The sequence below is a fragment of the Podarcis bocagei genome (genome assembly GCF_964188305.1).
Source record: "Podarcis bocagei genome assembly, chromosome: 3".
NCBI classification, from domain to species: domain Eukaryota; kingdom Metazoa; phylum Chordata; class Lepidosauria; order Squamata; family Lacertidae; genus Podarcis; species Podarcis bocagei.
In genome coordinates, this window is record NC_138127.1 from 14,093,634 (window position 1) to 14,111,198 (window position 17,565).

Consider the following 17,565-nt stretch of genomic DNA (forward strand, 5'->3'; position numbering starts at 1 on the left):
AGTACGGAGACATTTGCATTCAAAAATGCATCCCGTTTAAGATGCAGTTCTTCACGAAGTAAGTGACAGTTGCACGGAAGCCTTCTCTGCATGCCAAACTCCCCAGAGAGATTCATCGCCTGCCAGCACTGTGTAGTGGAACAGGGAGCAACAGCATGGTTGCCTTTGCAACAGGCCAACACTTCCACTTACCCCATCCCCTCCATTCAAAGCGAAACAATGCGAAGGCCTCATTTGCCCTTGATGAGATCATTGTGCTGGCTATGTGCTCCTTGATTGGCTGAGAGCACATCGACAGCAAGAATGGGGATGGGGAGGGGGGAGAGACACTTTGTTTAGGAAATGGCACCAAAGCAGCTCCTGAGAGACAGGTAACATAACAGGTGCAGGGGTGGGGGGATGCATGTAAGCTTAAAGGTAAAGGTAAAGAGACCCCTGAACATTAGGTCCAGTTGCGGACGACTCTGGGGTTGCGGCACTCATCTCGCTTTATTGGCCGAGGGAGCCGGCGTACAGCTTCCGGGTCATGTGGCCAGCATGACTAAGCCGCTTCTGGTGAACCAGAGCAGCGCACGGAAACGCCGTTTACCATACCGCCGGACCGGTACCTATTTATCTACTTGCACTTTGACATGCTTTCGAACTGCTAGGTTGGCAGAAGCTGGGAGCGAGCAATGGGAGCTCACCCCGTCGCGGAGATTCGAACCGCTGACCTTCTGATCAGCAAGTCCTACACTCTGTGGTTTAACCCACAGCGCCACCCGCATCCCTTGCATGTAAGCTTGCCGGCCCTCTAAATGTTCCTTTTCATGCCAAAAATTCTCCCCCCAGATAACTTGGTTCAATCCTAGTGAGAAAACAGCCAAGGTTAGATTAGATTAGATTAGATAAATTTATTGTCATTGTCCGTATATACACAGTATACACAGCAACGAAAATCAAACACCCACCCAAAGACCGGGTTCACATATACATTTGCACATATCTCCGACACTCTCATCCTATTCAAACATAATCTATAAAAACATAAAATCCAGAATATAACATAACCTATTAAGGCATAACATAACCTAAAACCTAAAACATAACCTAAAACCTATCTCATTCCTTCCTACTCTCCGCTTGCTAAACCTTGCAACTGGCCCTGAGATCATTATTTAGTGTAGTCAGAGCTCTTGGATAGAAACTATTCAGAAGGCGTGTGGTTCGTGTTTTCATTGTCCTATATCTTCTGCCCGAAGGCAATAGTTCAAAGAAGTTGTGAGCAGGGTGGGTGGGATCTCTCAGGATACTATGTGACTTCTTCAAAATGCGAGACGTGAGGATCTCATCCAGGGTTGGTAGTCGGAGCCCAATAACATTCTGGGCAATTTTAATTGTTCTCTGTAAAGCTTTTTTATCCGTTTCAGAGCTGCTCCCATACCACGATAATATACTGTAGGTTAAGACACTCTCAATGGTACTATGATAATAGGACAGAAGTAGGTGCTGGGATAGATTCAGTCCCCTGAGCATTCTCAGGAAATACAACCTCCCCTGCACCTTCCTCACAACCATATTAATATTTGCAGTCCATGAGAGGTCCTCCGAGATATAAATGCCCAGGTATTTAAAACTACCAACCCTCTCCACTTCCTCGCCATTTATGTGCAATGGTAGAAATACACTTTTCTTTCTCCTAAAGTCAATTATGAGTTCTTTGGTTTTTTTGGTGTTAAGCATGAGATTATTTTCTTTACACCATTGAATTAACCCCTGTACTTCTTTCCTATAAGCAGTCTCATCGTTCTCACTGATGAGCCCCACCACTGTTGTATCATCCGCAAATTTGATGATTGTGTTGGACTTATACAGTGGGGTGCAATCAAATGTGTACAGGGAATAGAGAAAGGGACTTAGCACACATCCCTGGGGGACTCCTGTGCTTAATACTAGAGTAGAAGAATAGTAAGGTCCCATTCTCACTGTCTGCGGCCTATCAGTCAGGAAAGGTGGTATAGACCTAAATAGAGTTTTAGTTCTCTTCTTCTCCAAGTTATTTTAGCACACAGAGCATGTCTATTACACACATCTCACTCTAAGCAACATACTGTCTGTCTCTGCACATCAAACAAAACCATGGTTTGGCACTACTTGCATGAGAAGGAAGGAACCGCCATGGACCTTGGTTCTATGCTTATGTCTACAGCAGAATATTTCACTTCATCCCAATCTGCTTCCAACTTTCCATATCCTTTTGCTTCAAATGTCCCCAGTTTTGACAGCCACCAAAAACAGCTGGGTCATATTTTTCAAGCTTCCATATCATTCAAGAAAGCAACGGATTGGATCACAAGCTCTGCAGCAGAAAAGGAAATGCCCAGCTGCTCAACATACCATCTCCAAATTCAGCTGTTGCTAATATAATAAATTGAAACCATTTTCTCTAATTCTGTAAATACCTGGGTATTTCCAGCAAGCTTATACTTTGCAACATTAGCAGAATACTTTGCAATACACTTACAGCAGGGAGTGGCAACATGCATATATGAGGTATGCAGACTGTTCCTTTGATGGAATTAATATTTCTGTAAGAAAAGTGAAATGTGAAGTAGCCTGGAGGCACTGATACTTAAGTGGTCATTGTTCCTAATCTCAAAGGAGTAAGCAAAAACTAAGTATAGGCCAGGGGTCGGCAAACTAAGGCCCGTGGGCCGGATGTAGCTCACCAGGCTTGTTAATCCGGCTTGCAGATCTTGCTGCCCGTGCGGTCAGTCCCCGTGATAAACCATGTGGTGAATGACTTCCATGATGCGCGGCGGCTTCTGATTGGCTGCAGGAAGCTCCTGCAGCCAATCAGAAGCCGCGGATGCCTCTGGGCGGGCGGCAACGCTGGCACAGCCTCTGCACCACTGCTGCTTCCTCCCGCTCAGCTCTTCCCGCTTGACCGCTTCCTCCCACTCGGCCACCGCAGCAGGAAGGAAGGGGCGGCACCCAGAGGCAGTTGAGTGGGAGGAAGCGGCGGCGCCAGAGGCTGCCTCTGCCACCCAGGCCAGTAGCATGGCCTCTGCGCCCTGCCAAGACAGAGGACGCCGCCGACCCTGCCAAAGACAAGGCAGCAGCGGCGGCATTAGTGGCATCGGTGGGGGGGGGTCCTTTCAGGAGAGGGGGCTGCTTTTGGGAGAGGGTGGGTCTGGCCCCCCACCAGGTCTGAGGGCCAGTGGACCGGCCCCCTTCTGAAAAAGTTTGCTGACCCCTGATTGACCTCATATGCTAGATATGCTTTTTTTTTCAAGCAAGGCATGGCTTTTGAAGACCATTTCTGTACACCTATTGTTAAAATTGGGAACTTTTAGATGAGTAGAATACCAATTCTACACTACAATATTCTTATATCGTATGACTTCCCCTGTCCCCTCCCAAAAGAAAAAGAATACAAAGAGCAAAACCCCTCAAACATGATGTAAAAGACTGGTTTTGACCTTTACAGCTTTTTCTCAACAGGCATTTTCTTTTCTGCAAAGCATGCAGATTCTCGTTTTTCCACAGACACAGAAATCTAACAGCAAAAGACTCTTTGGTGGAGGAAATAAAGAAAACAATTCTTCTTTCTGGGGGAAAGTTGCAAATGTTGGAAAATGTAATTCTGAATAGCTGAAAAACTCAATGCTCAATGGGTCATTTCTAGGAATGAAACCAATCTGGTATAGCACCTTTTATTTTTGCTTTCATCATGCATTGGCGCAACTGTGTGCAATTTTTTTTAAATTTTTTTTATGACTTGAGTTTGTGAGATACTACCTGTTTTGAAGCCAACAATGGATTTATCTGAAAAGCTCCTCCAAAATGCCAGCCACATTTCTGCACGTGTGTTGGGGCATTTCTTAAAACGTGCAGCCTATGAAATATCATCATACATTAAAACAGAACTGAAACATACCTTCAACATGTTGTGCATATGTGGCATGACACACTCTGCATTCCACTTGTTCAATGCAGTCATGAAAAGGAGATCAAAAGAACAAGTGGATGCTTCCAAACAAGAGATCTTTGTTACTTCCCAACTCGGAGGAACTGTGATTAGTCTTGTTATAAAAATCCAGTTTCAATCTGTAATTTATGAGCCTGCCTTGTTTCCCCAAGTTCAGTCACCACAAGGAACATTAAAAGGTAAAGGTAAAGTGACCCCTGACCATTAGGTCCAGTTGTGGCCGACTCTGGGGTTATGGCGTTCATCTCACTTTATTGGCCAAGGGAGCCGGCGTACAGCTCATGTGGCCAGCATGACTAAGCCGCTTCTGGCAAACCAGAGCAGCGCACGGAAACGCCGTTTACCTTCTCGCCTGAGTGGTACCTATTTATCTACTTGCACTTTGACATGCTTTCGAACTGCTAGGTTGGCAGGAGCAGGGACCGAGCAACGGGAGCTCACCCCGTCGCGGGGATTCGAACCGCCGACCTTCTGATCGGCGATTCCTAGGCTCTGTGGTTTAACCCACAGCGCCACCCACATCCCTCACAAGGAACATTACTTTGCTTAAAAATGGAAAGTGAATACTTCTAAATCACAAAACTGTGGTCATGTCAGAGGAGGATAGGGGATGGAAATGCACAAGCCTGCTGCTCACTGCAAAACCTTAGATTAAATGTTGTATCAGATAAGGGTCTCGATGAGCAAGTTGGTTTCTGCTCACAGAGCAGACCTTCTTAATATTAGCTTCACTATCCTATTACAACTTTTATTAAGCATTACATTTTTGAGGTATTACACTAATATACATCAATTAATGCTGACACTTGTTTCAGGCAAAAGAGAGCTGTCAAAGTCATTAACTGAGTTGCCCCCCAGCCACATAGTCGCTTGTAGCAGATCCAAACATTGGAGCTCAAGTTTACGGCAGCTTTCAAAGAGTTCCTATGCGCAGGCAAAAGTCACCTAGAATGCCTTTCCAAAGTTCTATTCTTGCCTTTCCAGAAACACAAGCTTTTAGAAAAGCAGCCAACTGGACACTTGACAGAATGAGGTCTTAATTAGGGCCATGAACAAACTATCATACCTTGCATTCGCCAGTCACAGACAGTGAACTAGAAGCCACACAGAGAAAAAGACTAACCTAAAAAAAACTACCCTAACCTGAAAGAACGTCTCTGTTAAAAGAAATAAAAAGAGGAGGAAAGTAAAACAAAGTTCCTACATACAAAGTCAAAATGGGCATGCTACTACTTGCCTCTCAATGATCTTAACAGTGTGGATTAAAGAAATACCTTAGTAAAGAGCAGCTCAAAACACCCAAATTCCTACTAAAACAAGAACTGTAGGGAACTGTCAAGGAGCAATTAGTTTTTGTTTTGATTCAGACCATTTGATCACATCTAAAAGTATGCCGTGCCTACCTATCAAAATGGGCTGCAAGGTTAAACCGGCCCTTTGAAGATAAAAAGGGCTTTGAAAAAACAAACATCAAGTAAGGTAAGACAACGCTGTTGAGCACATATTTTACATCTATGCTTTTCCTGGCGTTTTACTGCCTACTGTACTGGCACAATGCATACAGACAAAACCATAAACACCATGATGCAGTAGGGCCTTATGGATACAGCAACCAGTGTTAGAAACTGAGATATAAAAGCTATTTGCTTAAACCTGGGTTACGGGTGCACCAAAGGAATGTTTGGGAACCCGTTTTGCGCAAGATTACAAAGCTGAAAATGAATTGTGCATATTGTTAGTGCCAGCTAAAATCTGACTCGCCCAATAGCACAGGGGGATCCTGGCACCCAGGTATCTTCACTTGGTCTCAAGTGGCCAATAAAGGTAAAGGGACCCCTGACCATTTGGTCCAGTCGTGACCGACTCTGGGGTTGCGGCGCTCATCTCGCTTAATTGGCCAAGGGAGCCAGCGTACAACTTCTGGGTCATTTGGCCAGCATGACTAAGTCGCTTCTGGCAAACCAGAGCAGCGCACGGAAATGCCGTTTACCTTCCAACCGGAGCGGTACCTATTTATCTACTTGCATTTTGACATGCTTTCGAACTGCTAGGTTGGCAGGAGCAGGGACTGAGCAACAGGAGCTCACCCCGTTGCAGGGATTCGAACCACCGACCTTCTGATTGGCAAGTCCTAGGCTCTGTGGTTTAACCCACAGCGCCAATAGCCAGGTGCAAAATGTGCCCAGTGCCTGGCTAATTTTGAACACTGCCTGTAATTTACCAATTTTTCTTCAAAATAATCAAGTAATAATCAAGTGGGAAAACTAAAAACAAACAAACACCTCTTCCAGTCCTTCTTTGCAAGTGTTAAAGAAGATAAGCAATAAACAATGTATAGCCCTCCATAACTGACATGATATTCATATATACTGTAAATCAAAGTACAAGTCATAGTTTATCAGAAGTCATGACCTGAAGAACCTGCATACTGACTGAATATATTTGTATCTGATATTGGAAACAGCGTTCAAATATTACTAATATTTTACTTACTAATACATTATCATCATCATCATCATCATCATCATCATTTCAACTACAAAACAAAACGAATATAGAAAGTGACGTTGCCTAAACTGGTTCACCTGAAATACTAAGTTAAACTATGGCTTTGCAAGATCACACAAACAGTGCATATTCTTGCTATGCCATACTTTGGCTTACAGTGTTGTTGAAAAGAGGCCTACTGTATTTTTAAAACGTTGCTAAGAATCATCTGCATAGTCTAGCACAAAAATGTGGCTGTTCCGTTGGCTTCACTAAAATGCTCCAATGCCCTTGAAACACAGTACTCTGTTGCACATGACGCAAGAGGGGGGAAAACAGACCTGTAACAAGCAGGTCTGACTCTTGCTATTCTGAAGCTCCCCCAGCCTAATCCAAAAAGCAGCTCATCTCAGCACTCTGTAGTGATAAAACAGTCTCAGGCTGCCAGATTATTAAATGGCAAGTCAATTAACAATCTTGCACGTAACCAATTAATAGTATAAGACGTTTGCTTCAAAGCATAAACCAATCCTAATAACATGACTCACACTGAAGAGTGCAGTATTTTTTTCGGCCTAAACCTTTTTAGAATGAGAAGTTTATCGAATGTAATGTTATTTTCTATTTCGTATTATTATACCAGTTCTTTTGTCCCTTTCTTCTCTGGTATACAATCCCTGGAGATTCACAGCGCAGCCACTGAACTCCAGCGACACACTTGCAGTAAACACAAAAAGCCAAGTCTTGTCATTGAAAGATTTTTCCAAGCTAACACACCAACATTCCAAAGAACAACCTCATCCGTTCCTTCAATGCAATGACTTCTAATCTCATTTTACAAGCAACCTCGTATGCTGTAAAGATGGTGAAAAGGAACATACGTTTCACTGACTTTTTTCCCCCTCCCTAAATGCATCTGATTTTGTAGCGGAGTCAGATTTATTTGACAGGAATAGTTTGTTGCTGTAATAAAAGCACGCAAGCAGTACAAGTATGACTCAGAGCTCATTTGCTCCCAGTCAAATCACTTGGCAGCCTGACAGGTGGAGTAACCAGCCTTACAGAAGTATCAGGAAAGGGATACAGTTGCTGCTTTCAATGAAAACTGAATAGACAGTGAGAAAGAAATGCCTTCACCCTTTGAAGTTCTCGTTTGATGGAATGAAAACAAAGCACTATACGACAGGATTGTAATACACACACAAAATAATAATCTGTGGTGCTTTTTTGGAATAGCCGGCTTAACCTGTCCATGTTCACCAGCAGATATAACTGTGCTTAGAAGACAAAACTTCTACAAAAACCTGACTGGGTGGTAACTCGATCCTCATCAAGCTTTCTTTTCTTTTTGAAAGAACAATGGAACCCCATAAGGGCTCTAAACTTTCTTTCCTCAGAAAAAAAACCCAACTCCTAATGCAACTCCTCAAACTGTTCATGAAACAAAAGCAGTTAGCCATATGGCACAGATGCCATGAAATGCAGTCAACCGTGTGCACCTAAGCAGCAATCCAAATTAAAATCTTTGCTAGGAAGTACAGTTCATCCTTAGCATACTGGACTGTATCATCATCATTTCTGCCCTTTCACAACTACAAAACCTGGAGGTTTTACTGTGATGCTTTATATAGAGCTACACATTTTTAAGGGAATGTGACTCTCCTCTTCAAATATGCAATAGCATCACATGGTCCCCCCCCCACACACACACGGCAGGAACTGTTAACAAGAACACACCTAAACTAAGCAGGTTTTAGAGTTAAAGCCCAGATAGGTTCGTCTGGTTGGCAGTTCCTTGACAAAGCAGGAGCTCAGATGTGCACAAAAAGCTCTCACATGAGAAAGGGGTTCCCCACACAAAGCCATCCATGAGCTGCCCCCCACTTAAGGAGTGATCAAGACTAATCTTCACTCTGAGATCTCCTGTGCGTACCACAGCTCTTGCAAAGCGTGCTCTCTCTCTCTCTCTCTCTCTCTCTCTCTCTCTCTCTCTCTCTCTCTACTGTGTTGCATGTAATTATGCATTTGTCTCATAAATTTTGCTATTCCATATATGGATTAGTTTCACCACAGTGCGTGGAGACAGGCAATCAAGTCATGCATCCCTAGCAGTGGCCGGAGGAGGAAAGCACAGAGAGAAGAAGAAAAGCCATGGTGCATCTGCAGCAGCACAACCAGAAGGACGCCTTCATCTGCCCCAGTTGTAACAAACCTTGTCTCTCCAGCATCGGTCTCTACAGCCACAACTGGTGCTGCAACCTTCCAACAGCTTGACCTCACCCCCAAAGGCGCACTCCTCCATTGTCTCCCGAAACAGATGGATGCCAACTCTGGAACTCTACTGTCTATGTCATCAGCTGAAGTGCCACTATTATTGCTCCCAACTTCACGAGCAACTCACCCATAGTTCCCTTTGGTCTATCTAGATCAGCGGTTCTCAACCTGTGGGTCCCCAGGTGTTGTTGGACTACAACTCCCATCATCCCTGAGCTCTGGCCTTGCTAGCGAGGGGTGATGGGAGTTGTAGTTCAACAACATCTGAGGACCCACAGGTTGAGAAAGGCTGAAGTAGATGCTCTCAGCAAACCCTTAGGACTAGCCTACCTTTCCAGAGGTAACAGAGAGTGCAGCAACACTGGGGAGGACTGGCGCATAAGTGGGGTTTTTTAAGCTGCAGCCAGTCCTTAAAAGGCAACCCGCATTCTAATGGAGCATCACTTCTAGTTCCAGAATCTAATTTTGTCTAATTTAGTAACAATATAGGACATTTGCCGGAAAAATAATAATAAGTGGGCTGGGAACGATTACACACTTCCGTCCATTCGATTTCTTCCCTGTGTATACCCTTCAGCCTCCAAATTAATGTTGAGAGAAATCCAGGTTTGGACACTCCTAGGATTCCCTCTTAGCATTCATTTGTATTCCCTCGTTAGCTGTATTTCTGGTTCTGACTCCACCTGACTCTCCTGCCCATACAGCATTTTTACATTCATTTATTGCCACCAGAAACTCCATTTGCCGTCTAAGGACAGTTGTGTCACTCAACAGGTAACAGCTCTTTTTTAAAAGAAAGAAAGAAAGAGACAGAAAAAAGACATGAACAGAAACCGAAGCTGTCATGCCATTCGTGCAAATGTCATTATTACTTAAAAGAAGAAGTAACTTCTGTCTTAGATTGATGTTTATCCTTAAATTAGACTGCTGCTGAGTGAAGGTCAGCAAGAACAATAGTTTAATATAGAGATTGAGAACCTGTTCAGCCTCGTCAAATATTTTTTAAAATCTGCAGCCAGATTGACAAGACAGCTGAAGAGAAGGCAACTACAGGAAAAGAATGCGAGAGGGTAGGTTATAAATTACCAAGTCAAGGATGCTTAACAAAGGAATAGAAACAAAAATCTTGCAAACCAGACATTTCAAACAGTCTGCTATAGCAAATTGTGTATGTTATAAATATGAATTTTGTATTTCTAGGTTCAACGTCACATTTTCCACATAGTTCATATCTTCTGCATAACAAACAAGCATTAAAAAAATAGAAAAGTGACACACAAAAGATATTAACAGATAAAGCAGCAATGTATATTTATAATTAGTTCTTAAACAGATCCCCTATGTTTTAAAGACAAGTCTTTAGCAAAACTCTGTACAAAACAGGACCTGTCTTGGTCTCATGTAATAGAAGGCATTCCTCCTCAATGCTCTTCTGAGAAAACCACAGTAATTACCCATTAGTTCAAGCCTTCCCTCTCAGAAACAATTCCTTGTTATTGTTTATTTGTCTTCCCAGGAGGAAATAAGATCCGTCACAGTTGAATCTGTTCATTTTTCCCAACTGAGCTCTTGCTGAGCCAGGTAATACTTGTTAATTAACTGAATGTAAATAAAAGCCATTACACATGTTTATGGCACAATAAATACGCAATTCTCACTCATTTATTACTGGGAATTCAAACATTTTACCAGCAAAACATTGCTTTTGTTGCATAGAATTATGCCCCGTAATCATTTCTCACCTAATCCAGTGCAATCAACTGTGATACAAGTGTTACGTAAAACATGGCTGCAGAAATGTGTCCTGGGCATTTATTAGATATTGCCCGCGAAATTATTAGCAATGCAACACAAACTTCCAGATGCTATTTTACAAACTTTCGGAATGATAAATTAGGTGAGAATGCATGTCCTTACTTATTGTTTATATAAAATTAATCTCCTGCATATTAATGTGTTTTTTTATATTACCAAATGCACTTATTCTAAGAAATATTTGTGAACTACATGTAGAAAAGGGATGCGGGTGGTGCTGTGGGTTAAACCACAGAGCCTAGGACTCGCCGTTCAGAAGGTCGGCGGTTCGAATTCCCTCAACGTTTGCCAGAAGTGGCTTAGTCATGCTGGCCACATGACCAAGAAGCTGCACTCCGGCTCCCTCGGCCAATAAAGCGAGATGAGCGCCGCAACCCCAGAGTCGTCCACAACTGGACCTAATGGGTCCCTTTACCTTTACTTTTACCTTACATGTAGAAATGTCTGTAACTTAAATTATGACTCTTAGAAGTGGACACACGCAACATGCTCCCATCCTTTTGTCAGATTTTCTTGCTTTCAAAATTCTTCAAAGATACGCACTTCTCCTTTCCAGTGCTGAAACATAAATCTCCCATTCCAAAAGAACCCCACTGCCAACCACAAGCATCTATGAACCCCTTCAGTGACACCGTCTCTTCATGGATAGGTGTGGGCATTATTGGACTTCCAGTGCTAGCTGCAGAAAGCGTAAGGAAATCCAACCACCTTATTTTTTAGTTTCTTCAGTTATTACTGGTTCTGGGTTTTTTGTTTTCTAAACATATTGCAGGGAGAGGGCCCCGAAGTACTGTCAGCTTCGCTTGGAGGCACAGAAAATTCACATCCTGCTTTGAGCTTTTTGAAACAATACAATAATGAGCTTTTTAAGGGCTGTTACTTCAAGGTCATCTCTTGGCATATGCGCTACAGAAAGCTTGACCATGCCCGATCCAACCCCAACATATTTACTTTTGCAACCAAATGCTATTTTTCCCTCGAGTGCTAAAAATATGTAAAATTGTCAGAAAACAGACAAAGGCAAGTATCTTTACAAAAGGAAAAGAAGAATACACTGTTCTAAGCGTCAAATCTGGGGCTTATAAGTCAGTTTCCAAGTAATCATTATCAAATCTAAAATACTGTTGTCTGCAGAATGGAAGACTTTCACCTAAGACACAACCATTTTGCATTCAGTAGCCGATATACAACGAAAAATATTCTCCATCCATGCAAGTGATATTCAGCGCAATCCCAGACATGCCCATTCAGAAGAAAACACTGTTAATATCAATGGGGCTAACACTTACACAAGTTCCATAATGGTTTCTTATATGAGGCAAGTTTCTGTTGAAAAAGGAATATGCTGTTTGTCTATCTTAGCAGATCTAGAAAGACTACCTGTATCCTAAACCATCTAGCAGGTCCAAGCTGGAAAGTGGAAATATCCTGCTCAGCATGAAACACACATATGTTCATATATCATTACTTCTGAAATGCAACACAAATTTCTTTCTGCAAGTAAACCAGCAACAACCATGCAAATGGACTTACATATGGGAGGGTAGTTTCACACCTCAAAATCTCCAGCAGATTTGCCATGGATATGCCAATTTTACACTCTGAGGTCCACGGCATATGTATGTGGCTATTTTAAGTGCACCTGTTGCCTATTTACACTTTGCGTGTTTGTTTGCTGTGCAGCAAACAAAACTGCAATAAAGCATAAAAGGTAAAGGTAAAGGGACCCCTGACCATTAGGTCCAGTCGTGGCCGACTCTGGGTTTGCGGCGCTCATCTCGCTTTATTGGCCGAGGGAGCCGGTGTACAGCTTCTGGGTCATGTGGCCAGCATGACTAAGCCACTTCTGGCAAACCAGAGCAGCATTGCACGGAAACGCCATTTACCTTCCCGCCGGAGCAGTGCCTATTTATCTACTTGCACTTTGATGTGCTTTCGAACTGCTAGGTTGGCAGGAGCAGGGACCGAGCAACAGGAGCTCACCCGGTTGCGGGGATTTGAACCGCCAACCTTCTGATCGGCAAGTCCTAGGCTCTGTGGTTTAACCCACAGCGCCACTCGTGTCCACAACAAAGCATAGTCACTGTCAAAGCCAGTATTATCTAGAGAGTGACACTACACTGTCTGAAGACGTCTAGAAAAGTGGTCTTGAATCTGATAGGGACCACAAAACCTTCTAAATTTCATTTTTGGGGAATTTAAAAAATGAGCAGGTGTCTATTGATTATAGTGAAAATGAAAAGCCTGAAAGCATGGCAAATGCAGGCAGCTGCTATAAATTACTATAAGCATCCTGTTAGACTTCCTGTAATCAGCAAATGAATGGTACTTCATTCAATGCTGAGTCCAATTCCTCTCCAGCCCATTCCCAAGAATATGGGAGGAGTAAACAAATTACACACAAATGTACAGTATAGTGAAACCAACAGGTTGGTTTTTCTTAACCAAGTTAAAAGCAGCCTATGAAGGCTGCAGTTTTGAGATAGTGCTTGTAAACACCTATCTGAAGTTCTCCACAAAGAAAAGAAGGGCAGGGGAGGGGAGTCAGGAGGAAAACTACCAGCAGGTCAAGGGCAAACATACTCCTCCATCACTCAGAATCACAGCATCCCATTAAAACGTTGCTGGAGTTTCAGTTTATCCAAATCTTCTCCACCAGGTTTTCAGCAAGTTTACATGATATTAAATGTTTTAGCTGCATCTGAATTAACATCAGTCTGAATCTAGTTAACTACACCTGTGCTATAAAATGGCTTTAAAAGTTCTTGGTGCATTAAAATGGAAAAGGTTCAATTTTGTTTGCACTCTTCCATAAGTATGTTGGGAGGCTACTATGCACACCAGCTTGCATTCCCTGTTCTATACTATCATTTCAAAGACTAACACTTTTAAGTAGACTTTCATAGCCATCCAAATTACACTTTGCCATACTGATGATTTGAACTATTGAACTCATAGTGTAATTAGCCAGTCAAATGTTCAAAGCACTTAAATTGTATTATCTATACGATAGCTTTCCATGTATCTACCTACCTACCTCTCTATTGTAACTCTGCTTCCTGAAATGGATGAATAAGGCATTTATTTGTTCCGAATGTGGATTCCTGGCCATGATAATATACAACAACGACATTTCTGTATAGGCTATATATTTCAGTATATAACTCACTTTGGGAGCTCGCAAAGTATACTTCGGCTCATTTTAACACAAGCTGTCAAGATTCACATTAATGCCAAACCAGGTAGAAGCAAATCTGTGCCCACAATTCCACAGCCCATTTCCAATTTGAAAGCCACAGTTAAATCGTATATAGCTAAAAAATGCAAAGTATGAAGCAACCGTACCAAATTCCTTGCCATAGCAGGAGTGAGCCTTTGGACCCACACTGCTACAGATAAGTAAGAGCATCCTCTTGCACTGAGGATATGAAACAGTTCTATCACATCAGGCCCGTAAGAATTTGCTGTCTATTACACTATGACACAATAAGAGAGAAACCAGCGCACAGCATACATTTCCTAGATGACAGCAAAGATACTGAATAAAATGAACCCAGCTCAATAAAAAATATAACAAAATACCCAAGCTATGCTTACCCAAGGATAAAATTGTGCCATGTATTTTTTATTCCTCAGAAATGAAGCGGGAAAATGGAATGCTATTGAGTGGGGTTTTTTTACATGCTCACCTGGCAGGGGAGTTTGCACTCAGATGTATTACAAGTGTGCAAGTCAGATAATTTACGAAGCAGCAATGGAAACATGTTAACTGCCATATACTTAAAATTACAGCAACCCGACCCCCCCCCCCCGGGCTTGATTCCGTAAACAGTAGGTATGACAAAGCTTTTGGCACTTTGAATAGCAAACAAGAAGAGCAATACATTGCTACACAAGGTCTCTCCAGGGAAATACACATTGGAAATGGTAGTGTTTCAGGGTAGAAGTGCTTGCACTGATATCACGGACAATTTGTTCCTTTAAAGCGGGAGTGGCTAACCTTTGTCGGCTGAAGGGCCACTATAACGTTCACTAACCCCTCCAAAGGCCTCGTGCCAGCAGTGCTTGTGGCCACCCCACACTCTTGGCATGTATGTACACACAAAAACAAAACAAAACTCCAGCTGAGAGGTTATCACAGAATCACAGAATTGGAAAGGACCACAACGGTCATCTTTTTGCCCAATGTGGCAGTGGTATAGCGGCACAGCGACAGTTGCCTCATGCGCAAAATAGTTAGGAGAGCAAAATTTCAACACCCATTGCTGCCTCGATACGGCTGCATGCTCCCGTCGCCAGGCTCCATTGAAAAAGGCTTCTCCAGGTGAACCAGGAAGTGGCCTCTCCAGACAACTGAATGACTCTTCTTTTCTGATCTATGCAGCTGTGATCTTGGGTGACTTGCATGCCTTAGGCCAGTAGTGGCCAAACTTGGCCCTCCAGCTGTTTTGGGACTACAATTCCCATCATCCCTGACCACTGGTCCTGTTAGCTAGTGATGATGGGAGTTGTAGTCCCAAAACAGTTGGAGGGCCAAGTTTGGCCACCATTGCCTTAGGCAGTTGAATGCACATAAGTACTATGTCCATTTCCCTCCCTCTAACCCACCCACTCTGCATAGCCCTGGGCGCTTGCAACCCATGCTACGAAAGGTGGGGCTCAAACCCCCAACCCATCGATTAACAGTCTCAAGCTCTACCAGCTGAGATATCGCAGACATCCTCTCTGCTCATTAAATCATCAATCTGATTAGTGGAGAGGGAGTAATTAGCATTTTCCATCAACATGTTGGGCCAGGTCCCCCAGGTCTGTATCTTTTTTTTTTTAAAAAAAAGAAAGCCTACACTTTGACAGCAAAATTCAGTGTAATACTGAATGGAGCCCCAGGAAAATCAGCTTAGAGGGCTATGTCAGAGCTCAGGGAGGGCAGGGTAGCCATCCCTGCTTTAAAGCTCCACCCACCTGCAAATTATGTTCTTTCACTTTGAAAACATAAAAGTGTGTCAATACTCACTTGTGCATATTTTCCACTCCTATAATGATCATGATATAGTAGGAAATTCCACTTTGTATAACAAAATGTAAGGCATACCTAAGAATGAGGAAATGGTTACAAAGTTGGGTTAGCCAAAGTAGTTTGCGTATTTTGTCAATGTTAATTTCAATTCTAAGCAGCAGCAGAAAAGAAAATACGTTTTGCCCAGATTAACTCATCCAAAATGGTTATATTTACCCGTTAATTTTGACAAAGGCTGTGTACAGGCAATAACTTTTAAAAGATGAGAACACCCTCCCATCAGATGTCAAGGAGATAAATATACAACTTTTTAGAAGACATCTGAAGGCAGCTCTGTATATTAATGTTTGATTATTTATATTAGTTGGAAGCTGCCCAGAATGGCAGGGGCAACCCCGCCAGATGGGCAGGGTACAAATAATAACATTATTATTGCTGTGAAACTATCACTGCCCATAGTAACTATGTTCACTGTGCATGCCCCAACGCGGTCCATGGTCATATTTGTTTTGTAAGGCTTGTAGTACTTCAAACAAAAAAGCAGACAAGCCTTGAAATCAAGCAGCACTGATACAACAGCTAGCAGGACCAGTGGTCAGGGATGATAGGAACTGTAGTCCAAAAACAACTGGAGAGCCAAATTTGGGAAACCCTGGACTAGAGAAACCAGTGCCTGGGTACAGCGAAAGAGAAAAATCAAGTTACTTACCATCCAAAACAAAAAAGTGCAAGATAAAGGCCCAAAAGGGTGGCAACAACATGCCTTATAAATGGACTAGTTTTGCTTGAATGAAGGTAAGTTCGAAACCAGATAGCAGCAAGCAAAGCAAAGAGCTGGCACACTACAAAGTTGACCTGTGGAGAAAAGAAAACTCTCATCATTTTTTTGCGGTTAAGTGCTTATACTCACTGTTGCAAAGCAATAAGGAGACCAAGTCTTTCGCATTTTAAAAGCCAATCTTCTTGAGAATCATATGAATCGTTTGTGAAGCTGGTACGAATCTCTAAACATCACGTCTGTCATAAACCCTTTGATGCTCCAGAAACATTTCCCACAGCTGTTACCAGATGCGGATCCAACATGTCAAATTAAATCAGTTTCAAAGACACTAACAATTGGTCCAAATCATATGCCGGAAACACAGGAAGATTGTTTTAATGTCATTCATTCCAATAAGAAAGTTGCATTCCCCATATGCAGGATTAGTAAGTAAAAACACATATCTGTAGGAACGGAAACAGTTACTTCCCTTTAAAAAAAAAATGTTATTGTCAGGGAACTGACATCGGAGCTAGAGGCGGAGGGAAGGCTCTCAAATGATGCTGGAGAAGGGCCCAGCAGGGAGAGAGGCAGCTCAGCAGATGGGGAAGCAAATCAGCGCTACACCAGGGATAAAGGGGGGCAGATGGGGGAATCGGCGAGAGGGCTCCAGGACTCTTCACCGGACACCAGCGGGGAGAGCACAGGTCCTCCGCTACCCACGCCCTCCCTGCGCAGAAGACTTCCGCGCAGGGAGAGTAGGAGGAGACTTGGCGTCAAACAACTTTTATGTTGGAAAAGGTTTACGAAACGCCCACTGACGGATTCTGCTAGTGACTGAGGCAGCCACGAAGTGAAGGGCTATCCAGACAGAAAGGTTTAACCAGGCAACATAGCCAGGAGAGGCGGCAACTTACGCACAAGCAACCCATACTCATTACAGTTATAAAGGCAACACATGACAGAATATTAACCAAAGTTCTTACCATATGAAAAAATGAAAGCTATTTATAATTGATGACTGTAAGATATTGGATACCCTTAAAACTCAAAGTACATGTATTATTTTCATAACCAGATAATGTGTAAGATGCACTGTCTAGGTCACAGGTATACAGAACCACAGGTCTGCTCCAGTAAGACCTTTTAAGTGCCATTGAATATGCAATGCCAGTTTCTTCAAGCTATTTCCGCTGCAAAAACATGCATCTATATACATACAAAAATACTGCAGCTGTTTTA

General features: G+C 42.8%; 2 protein-coding genes across 3 annotated transcripts in view; both read right to left on the reverse strand.

The window, feature by feature from the left end:
- Window positions 1–17,565, reverse strand: part of ADAM17 (ADAM metallopeptidase domain 17) — a 290,647-nt gene that overhangs the window by 44,138 nt on the left and 228,944 nt on the right. The gene's annotated exons all lie outside the window — the stretch shown is intronic.
- Window positions 1–17,565, reverse strand: part of MBOAT2 (membrane bound glycerophospholipid O-acyltransferase 2) — a 74,734-nt gene that overhangs the window by 35,253 nt on the left and 21,916 nt on the right. For both annotated transcript variants that reach the window (XM_081189130.1, XM_081189131.1), the window contains exons 2-3: window positions 16,273–16,418; window positions 15,561–15,638 (exon numbers count right to left, since the gene is read on the reverse strand). In XM_081189130.1, the coding sequence (XP_081045256.1) occupies window positions 15,561–15,638; window positions 16,273–16,418 (224 nt within the window). The remainder of the gene's footprint in view (window positions 1–15,560; window positions 15,639–16,272; window positions 16,419–17,565) is intronic.